The sequence below is a fragment of the Opisthorchis viverrini genome (assembly GCF_000715545.1).
Source record: "Opisthorchis viverrini unplaced genomic scaffold opera_v5_487, whole genome shotgun sequence".
NCBI classification, from domain to species: Eukaryota; Metazoa; Platyhelminthes; class Trematoda; order Opisthorchiida; family Opisthorchiidae; genus Opisthorchis; species Opisthorchis viverrini.
Window position 1 is genome coordinate 238,628 of NW_008752141.1, and position 10,503 is coordinate 249,130.

Below are 10,503 nucleotides of genomic sequence, written 5' to 3' on the forward strand. Positions count from 1 at the left end.
TAGGCTTAAAGGCGACTGCAATTCCATGTTGCCGTAGGTGTCGTTCGGTCATCTCCGCCACGTTTCTGATATACGGCAGCGTAATCTTACTCTGTTCTGGTTGTGTTGACGTATCAGCTTGCTGTTGGTCTCGTAAGCACCTCCATATGAAATTCCTCGGGTAGCCGTTATTTCGGAATGTCTCGAAGAGTCTTCGTTTTTCTTTTTTCTTCGTCTCTGTTGTGTTGCAATGTGTATCTATCCGCTTGAATAGAGTTCGAACACAGCTCCGCTTGTGACAGTTCGGATGGTTGCTGTGGTAATTCAGAATCTGGTCCATATGCGTTTCTTTCCTGTATACCTTAGTTTGTAGTTGGCCGTTTGTTGTCCTTTTTACGAGCATATCTAGGAACGCCAATTTGTTGTTCTCCTCAGTTTACATTGTGAATTGGATGTCGGGAAATACGTTGTTCAGCAGTTCCTGCGCTCGTAGTAGTTGATTTTCTTTACAACAGCGAATGTGTCGTCCACATATCGTACCCATATTTTCAGTTTGATATCTGGTAGCACGATTCGCTCCAGTTTCTGCATTGTAATTTCCGCGATGAGTCCAGAGATTGGTGACCCCATTGTCGCTCCTTTGATCTGTTCGTAATATTCTCCATTGAACTCAAAGTAGGTTGTCAAGCGCAGGTCTAGTTGTTCACATATTTCTTATTTTCCGAGCGTTTCGTTGATGTTTCCGTTGATTTCAAGACGATTGTCTTCGGTTCACCTTCATAGTTTCAGTGGAACTGCAGACATCACTTACCATTTAACCAACCTGGAAAAATCATCGGGCTGTGATGGGGCGAACAGAGAATTTCGACCATTCCATCGTTCCTCAGCTCAACACCGTGTTCAACCTGCCCACAAGCGACTATTTAACTTCACTGCGAAACGCTCGACTGTGCTACAAACGCCATGTATAGATTTGAGTTGACAGGTGTTGTTTTTAGGGAAATCTTTTTCCCTTAGGTGAAAGCTTTCCAATAAAAGATTAGCACACCACTCACACACTTCTATATGCGCTCAAGGTTTGTGGCAATTTTGTTTGACGTTATTCTGTTCACGTATGTGTCAAAAATTGATTAAATACGTGAGTACGGGGCGGATATTATGCAACCGCTTCGCGGTACATGTTTATTATCCTTTAATAGGCTGGGATTATTCACATATGTTCTCTTTTCATATACTATGCGCCAACTGGATTTCTACTTTCGTGCCTAGGAGCTTAGGAGCACCGGATTGATGTTATTGAACAGGAAAATCTAAGCTAAAGTTCATCCTTTCCAGTAGCAGTCACCTTCAAATCTTCTATGTGAACTAAGTGGCCTGTAAATTTGAAAAAGAATATCTAGAGCATGTCACTGTAACGCAGTAATTAGTAGAATTCAAGTCCAATACAACTGAATTTCTTCAACTCGATTCGAGTAAGGATACCGCTAGTTTGAATTCCGGCGAAAGGAGACAAGGAACACGATAACCAGATATGTCCGCACACGGAAAGACGTCAGACAAACAAGAAGTTGATTCCAGTTGCGACGGAAAATGAAATTTCGGCGCTACTTTCAAATTAATGGTGTGACAGATACGCAAGGGTTGGCGCGGTAAAACGGACTAAGCAAATAATGAAATACATTTTCAAAATACCGCCAGAAACGACCTCGCTACTTACCAAGCAGCCCACTCATACTAAACGAATGCAAGTTTAATAAACTTATATTTTAAGTACGACTGTATTAGCTATGCTAAAAAACTTTCCAAGCCATCGGTTAACTGCCCGATTGTGTTGAATTACCGCAATTCAACAGCCACATCCAAATGATTGACTGAGTCCCAAAGTTCCCTTAAAGTTTACTCTGATTATTCTAATGATATCGGGCTAAGTTGACTGACCTTCCGTAAAACGTGCGCTGTCTGAATATCGCGCATCATTTGCATAAAAGTTGACCGGAGCTCGTGAGTTCGTGAGATGGATGACCTTGGATAACCCATACTCGTTGACAGCCTGTGGGAGGAACGTCTTTTTACGGACTGCGAGAGTATGAACCCTTGAATTAGAATCTTTGGAAACCATTCAGTCAAGTACGTGAGAAGTGTAGTGCAATTCCTGGTGAGATAAACGCTAGGCATGATTTGAAATTTTGTGTTAGGAGCTCGAAACCTTTCACGCGCAGGTGAGCTCATTCGGGATGTTGGGAGTTCATTCTAGTGAATTGGACTTATGTCAGGGAGGAAGAATTGGGTGCAGTTGAGTAGAGGAGAGTGGAGCAAATTGGTTTGGAAAGGAGTGGAGTTGTTTCATTAATGGTGTGATTAGTAATGTAATAAAATGGGGCAGAGTGGATTAGAGTGGAGTGGAGTGGGGTTTAGTGCGGTTAAATTATATTGAACGAAGTACATTAGAGCGTAAGGGATTGCTGAAAGACTTATTTAAGTGTCTATGTTCGCGCAGTGAAGGTTCGAACGATTACATGTAATGAGTGCACCTAGGATACGGCTTGGTTTCTCTGGGACTTACTGAAGGCTTAGCGGTGGGCGTTCAGTTGAATGTATCATTTTCAATAAAATATGTTGGCCGTTGTTTAAGTGAACAATCAATAGCGTAACAGCTATTAGGGTTGCTTCATACATCAACTTTGAAACACCGGAAATAAAATGCGAAACATGAACTTTTTTATGAACAACAATGCGAATTCTATACCAGAGTTAGCAAATTCTATCGGCAAATTCTATCGGTGAGTCATCTGAAATTCCAAGTGATACTGAGGGCAGGCAATCTCTTTTTCGCGAGCTTGTTTAATGGCAAACACGAACAAAGTGGTGACAAGTTATTAGACACACATTTGACACTCATATGGTTTTTGGAAAATGAACATATTCAAGCATACACCCGCACCCTCTTGGGCGTTCATTGATTATTATACAACGGTGAACGAATGCCGCGAAGAGTTTCATAATTTTAGCAGTGACGTTCGAGTTCAATCGAATGCTCGAGTGAAGCCTGAACATGAGATATAAGACTACTTGTGGTTTTCATCAGTAATATATACCCTTACACTAGTAGTGTATTTTCTAGGCATTCTAGTTTGTTCTGTGAACCTTCTCGTGGTTTCGTTCTCATGTGAATTAGGTCCTTATATGTGGGGCAATCGAAAATTCAGGAGTTGTATCTTGAATTATTTCTTTAATAAACCGCAAAGTAGGTTAATTAGGAACACAAGTCAGAAGATTCATAGCCCCATGTGCTTATTTAATGTTCATAGAAAACCCTAAATACGCCACAAAATCTCGAGTGGCATTCTCTCCTTAATGGGGTATGAACGCGGGTATATAATTGAAAGCTACTTCTGGAATGTAAGTAGTGAAACGATTAAACGAAATGCCAACTGACTACTGCACACTTTTGGTCTGAGCGTCTACAGGACAGTCCATTTGTGTATTCCGATTCCTAAAAATACTGTGCAGCAAAGGCTACAACGGTTATGTTTGAAGGTTTCTGGCGATCATCATCATGTCCTACGTGGCAGGAGATAGCACCGGCATTATTTAATGAGGCAAAGTTAAATTTATCGCGGTGGGCAAATCTTCGTGGTTGATTTTGCACAAATCTTGATTTATTCGGGAGACTACGTGCACAACTTGGAAGCCATTATCTATTAATTCAAAAGCTTAGAGCTACGCACCCGCACAGCTTAAAGTCTGGAAATTTGATCCCACGGACTAACCAGACTGGACGGTGTTTGAGCTGCGTGTCACAAGAGTGAACTCTCGTGGAACCACTGCCCGGTATTTCAAACGAGTGTGAACAAAGATAATGTCAACTTATCCCTTAGTTGCAAACTCATTAAGGGTTGGGATCCAAACACTATCAGTAATTTTGACGCGTTGTAGGCCAAATCAACGCCCATGCGGTTCCTCCAAAAAATGATTGTAGCTACCGTACTGCAGTGGAAGTGCTAAAGCGAATACGTGCGCCTTGAAGTGAGAATACAGACTATCAATTGTAATATATTTATCAATGTGTTCTAACTTAGTTTGCGCCGAATGGATTTCAGAGGAATTATCGGCAGCCGGCATATGTTTATTTTCAGCACTCCGCATTACAAATAAATTATGTCAATCAGTTGATTCATCCTTTTTTTGCACGTGGAATTCAGCAAACAAAATCGGTTGACGTTATCAGTAGTAAATGGCGAAGAAAATATTTTATCTAGCAAGACATTGACTTTCCTTCTTGCGAGGCGTGCATTGACGATCCGTCAATTTTCATTTGTTATCCACCCACTGCTCCGACGACTAGCGAGCGATTTGCATTCAGCTTCGTTCTCTCTCCGTCTCAGCGAACCCCCAACTCTTGTATCAGTCAAGCGCAACTCCCTCTTCCAATCTCTCCCGACAACAGCCTGTATCGTAGCCTGTGTCATTGTACTAATCGCTACCCAGCCGGTAAAAGAGAAGTAACCTAGATTTTTATTATATACAGGTCTTCGGGTATGAGGTCATTGATTCCTTCAATCGCCAAGCCTGCCACATTTGTAGCATCCGCTTGTTCATGCGCTCCTTCGCGGTTCCGTCTTTATGGCTTCAAGTTGTTCCACTCTGGTCTGCAGTTCGTACACTAGTGAACCGTCTATGTTCTCCTGCTACTGCAACGTGGCCAGTGGCGCCTCGGCCAATTCCCGTGTTAGATGCACAAGCTCCTCCACACCCAACCGATCAGATGCTCTCTCCAACCTCAACTGCGCACGAAGCGTAGGCTACATAACTTCATCGATTCGGTCTAACAACAACTGGTGGCGCAACACTCCGTCCAGTCTCGACGAAAGCCGATCCAACGACTACTAAAGGCTGACGAAGAACACGGCGGGGTCGTATCTGGGTCCTATCTTGGCTTCCCTGAACCGCCTCATGGCCTTCTGACAGTCAGTCGCGGCTGGTCAGTCCACCTTCAGAGGGCCCCCTTCTGACCGCATCCAGGATCACCTTTGCCCAAGATTCCGTGTACTTGTACTATGCTAGGGCACCGGACTCGTCTGATGTACTGAATGGTCCTGAAAGATGCGGCGTTCGTTGCCGGATATCAATAAAAGACCGAAGACATGACTGTAACATGGTTCTTAGGTTGTTTTCAAGCAAACCTAGTGTGATAGAGTTGGCTTTCCAGCCGTGAGAGTTTCCTCCAATCCCTCATTTCATTCCAACCCTCCTTCATTCTTCCGAATATTTCAAACCTACAGGCTAAATAAACCAATATAATGTATCAAATTCATCGCCTGTTTCTTTGTGGTCCGTGTCCCTACTTCTTGCTTATGTTGATTTTTTGTGATTTGTTTTCCCTCCTGGACTTTCAAACATGCCACAGTTTGTAGCCACTTACTACTCACAAATGGTATTTGATGTTAAAATGCCCAGGAGGCTAAACTGTTTGAAGCCAATACTCTCCGGCTAAGNTAACCAGACTGGACGGTGTTTGAGCTGCGTGTCACAAGAGTGAACTCTCGTGGAACCACTGCCCGGTATTTCAAACGAGTGTGAACAAAGATAATGTCAACTTATCCCTTAGTTGCAAACTCATTAAGGGTTGGGATCCAAACACTATCAGTAATTTTGACGCGTTGTAGGCCAAATCAACGCCCATGCGGTTCCTCCAAAAAATGATTGTAGCTACCGTACTGCAGTGGAAGTGCTAAAGCGAATACGTGCGCCTTGAAGTGAGAATACAGACTATCAATTGTAATATATTTATCAATGTGTTCTAACTTAGTTTGCGCCGAATGGATTTCAGAGGAATTATCGGCAGCCGGCATATGTTTATTTTCAGCACTCCGCATTACAAATAAATTATGTCAATCAGTTGATTCATCCTTTTTTTGCACGTGGAATTCAGCAAACAAAATCGGTTGACGTTATCAGTAGTAAATGGCGAAGAAAATATTTTATCTAGCAAGACATTGACTTTCCTTCTTGCGAGGCGTGCATTGACGATCCGTCAATTTTCATTTGTTATCCACCCACTGCTCCGACGACTAGCGAGCGATTTGCATTCAGCTTCGTTCTCTCTCCGTCTCAGCGAACCCCCAACTCTTGTATCAGTCAAGCGCAACTCCCTCTTCCAATCTCTCCCGACAACAGCCTGTATCGTAGCCTGTGTCATTGTACTAATCGCTACCCAGCCGGTAAAAGAGAAGTAACCTAGATTTTTATTATATACAGGTCTTCGGGTATGAGGTCATTGATTTCTTCAATCGCCAAGCCTGCCACATTTGTAGCATCCGCTTGTTCATGCGCTCCTTCGCGGTTCCGTCTTTATGGCTTCAAGTTGTTCCACTCTGGTCTGCAGTTCGTACACTAGTGAACCGTCTATGTTCTCCTGCGACTGCAACGTGGCCAGTGGCGCCTCGGCCAATTCCCGTGTTAGATGCACAAGCTCCTCCACACCCAACCGATCAGATGCTCTCTCCAACCTCAACTGCGCACGAAGCGTAGGCTACATAACTTCATCGATTCGGTCTAACAACAACTGGTGGCGCAACACTCCGTCCAGTCTCGACGAAAGCCGATCCAACGACTACTAAAGGCTGACGAAGAACACGGCGGGGTCGTATCTGGGTCCTATCTTGGCTTCCCTGAACCGCCTCATGGCCTTCTGACAGTCAGTCGCGGCTGGTCAGTCCACCTTCAGAGGGCCCCCTTCTGACCGCATCCAGGATCACCTTTGCCCAAGATTCCGTGTACTTGTACTATGCTAGGGCACCGGACTCGTCTGATGTACTGAATGGTCCTGAAAGATGCGGCGTTCGTTGCCGGATATCAATAAAAGACCGAAGACATGACTGTAACATGGTTCTTAGGTTGTTTTCAAGCAAACCTAGTGTGATAGAGTTGGCTTTCCAGCCGTGAGAGTTTCCTCCAATCCCTCATTTCATTCCAACCCTCCTTCATTCTTCCGAATATTTCAAACCTACAGGCTAAATAAACCAATATAATGTATCAAATTCATCGCCTGTTTCTTTGTGGTCCGTGTCCCTACTTCTTGCTTATGTTGATTTTTTGTGATTTGTTTTCCCTCCTGGACTTTCATACATGCCACAGTTTGTAGCCACTTACTACTCACAAATGGTATTTGATGTTAAAATGCCCAGGAGGCTAAACTGTTTGAAGCCAATACTCTCCGGCTAAGTTGGAAAAAGGGTACGTTTAGAAGCATCAGCAATCAAGGCTTTTGTTTGCTCGTTGCTCGCCGAACTGTTTGAAGCCAATACTCTCCGGCTAAGTTGGAAAAAGGGTACGTTTAGAAGCATCAGCAATCAAGGCTTTTGTTTGCTCGTCTGCTCGCCGAGCTTGGCAGTTGGATTGAAAACGTTTCATCACCAATAGAGGTGACATCGTCAGTGAGGGTTTCACTGACCCGCGAGCGAAAACCGATAACCACTTACAAGGACCTGCTCCAAGTGTAATGGTTGATGCTACTGATGGGGCATGCGAGTAATATGTTTATCGTAACTCCGCTTCGTGTCTCTTAAAAAGTGAGATCTATTACGAAATTTGTGGAGTCGCCTTGTAGCACTTGCTTGCATTTGAGTAACAGTCAGATAATATCCAGGAAATTTCAGGAAGACGTGTTCGAGGAGGAGATGGATGTTCAGTTTTTGTAAACAAGATTCATAAGGGATTTTTGCCTCCCTGTCTACTAGTCTGTAACAGTGTGGTTGGTGTTTTCTAATAAACAACCCTGTGGCGAAGACCTTATTTTCACAAGTAGATAATGCAATTAAGTAATTTTGTTGAAATTTTCGAATTGGACCAGATGTGTGGAACGCCCCGTTGCTGACTGGAAGAGCTTGAGCTCTGGACAGTCCGCCGAGCTCGGCAAACGGACCAACGACCAATCAGCACACCCGAGCTACCTATATTCCACAACATTGCCAGGGCGAGGACAGGTATCAAATGAACGGCCCATGAATTCCCAGTGAGTGAATATTCAACTGACCTCATCCACGATGAAACAACTCAACCTGTTGATGTGTAGTCTGATAGTTTATGTGGCGGGAATTATAGACACCGTGACCCTCAGAGCTTGCACCAGAGCTTTTGAGAAATCCCACTAAAATTGTGAGTTATTCCAGCCAAATGAATTTCACGCAGTCTAGTCTGCCGAAAAGGAGTTATTTTCGTTTATTCCCAAACGCGCCATTTCCTCGTTCAAAAAATGAGTGACCTTCAAGCGTGCCGTATGTGTTAAGACATGGGATGTTGAAAGAGGCTATAAACTGTAAGTTGACTTGTTTTAATCAGCTGAACGTCTGGGTGAGCATGTGAACTGCACGTACGTCGGTTTGAATAAAGCGGTTGCGTTAAAATGAGGTGACATTATGCATGCGTGGGAAAATACAACCTTGTCAGTCGATTCTCAAATTGCTTACTGTATAAAAGTTACGTGATTTCTCAGAGAGTGAACGTTTCACTCACCTGACAGAAGATGAAACTATCCAACCTGTTATTGTGTAGCTTGACCGTCTTTTTGGCCGGAGCTACGGACGGCGTGACCTTCAGAGATTGCGGTAAGGCACTAAAGACTACCAAGCAAACATTTAATGATAAAAATTGAATAGTTCTTTGCAAGTATTGATCTCCAGCAAGACTTGACTGTCCATGAATCTCGTCGACTTGTTACGCGCAAATCATGGGATAGGACTCATGTCAGCTTAATGAGGACATTGGAATCAACGTCCTGCTTCACTTCACAAATGAAAAATCTGAGCTAAAACAGAAAAATGCCTCGCGGATCTCCAACGTTTGTATTTTTTGAGAATGAATATATTGGTGGAAAACAAAATACACACGGTGATTAATCATCTTATTTGGTGAGAACCACCAGCCACATAATACCATTAATTCGGCGTTCCCACCGGAAAAGGGCGCGGTAATCGAGATGGTTTATTCCGTCCACGGCGAAGTTCATTGTTAAAAGTCACACATCAGTGACTGTCCAGATCGAATGTACATTCTACTGGCAACTAAAAGCGGCTTGCACTCAGTTCCAGCTTTGAGAACTACTGTGTCCTATACTTGGACAGGAATTAAATCTGAAACTGAAATTAGTTTTTGTAGACCTTCTGTGTTTTTCTCCAGTTCCCGAACTCTGCTAGTTTTCGTCGGGTCAGCCAAACCGATCAGCTGACTGGTGTCAGCTGACCGATGTCAATTAAATGTCAGCTGACAGCTATATGCATAGGATCACGTGTGAGTGACACACGCGGGATGTATGAATGATTCACATAGAAAAGCTAAGAATCTACTCATCACGTTTTGTGTGGTTGCACTGATGCATGGCAGGCATCCTGTTGGTTTAAAACACCGTTTAAAATCTGAGCAGTCTAACTTGTCATCCGGCGTATGCTTGCTAATGCATCATTGGCATACCCACCTAGACTTGTGCGCACACTCCCGCCTCCTCCTCTATACTGTTATTCCAAATTATCCGTTAAACAGGTTCAACGGGCGCTCGTGTGACAGCGGTGGAGATTTTGCCGTGTGACAGTGAACCGTGTACTCTCAGAAGAGGAGTGAATTACATCGCCCGTGTAACATTTACGGCAAGTAAGCAGATACTAAATCAATGTTATTTTGCGTAATTTCTTTATCTGATTGAGCATATGCTGATAGTCAATCTTCTGCTCACTGGTGGGGTACTGTATTTTTCTCGAAAGCCAGATTTACTTTTTATTGTTTGGTGATTTGTTCGAACAAGTGCCCTAAAGCCCTTTCGAACGCGCAGTAATACATCAGCGATGGATGATGATGTCTGCAAACTTCAGTTGATACTGGTCTATGCCGGAAAACCAAAAAACAATGCACGCCTCTCTCATTTGTAGAAAAATTAATCATTTCATGAACTCCTAGTGAGATTCGAACAGAAACAAAGCTGCCAATTTTTGAGCTGTTTAGTCACGAACGGCTGAGTAGCAGTTTGATCAACTCGCACCAGATAGAACGGTGCCTAGTGCTTAATCATGGGATTGAGACCCCGTGTTTACTTGTTGACTGGCTCTTTGAGTGACGACATCTCAGAAAAAAGGTTTAATAGCCGTGCGACTGAGTCTTTCTCTGACCATCATCATCATCATCATCATCATCATCATCATCATCATCATCATCATCATCTTCATCATCATCATCATCGACAGCATGACATCAGTGTTCAACACCGATGCTTCACTGCCGTAAAACCATGATTTATTTGAAAGAAAAGAATAAAGGTGGATGGGGGAGGGACTTAGTGCTAGCTTACCACAATCATTCCGAGGTGCCTACATCTCCAGACATTCACTCAAGAAATCTGGATAGAAACTGACAACAAGAACGCCACTGACATCGGTTGGCAGCCATATCTTGTAGTGTCTCCAACCAGGCAAAGTGAGGATCACGTGGTCCCCATCCTGGAAGGCGAGTAGCACCGACAGCACCCAAGCGTTTCGT

The 10,503-nt window shown here is 43.6% G+C and overlaps 1 protein-coding gene across 1 annotated transcript in view; it reads right to left on the bottom strand.

Moving 5' to 3' along the window:
* Positions 1-7,490: 7,490 nt before the first annotated feature.
* T265_11334 (hypothetical protein) overlaps positions 7,491-10,503 on the bottom strand; it is a gene marked incomplete at both ends in the record, with an annotated part of 10,033 nt that continues 7,020 nt past the window's right edge. The window contains 3 exons of the mRNA XM_009177965.1: positions 7,491-7,769; positions 8,494-8,593; positions 10,339-10,463. Of these exons, the coding sequence (XP_009176229.1) occupies positions 7,491-7,769; positions 8,494-8,593; positions 10,339-10,463 (504 nt within the window). The remainder of the gene's footprint in view (positions 7,770-8,493; positions 8,594-10,338; positions 10,464-10,503) is intronic.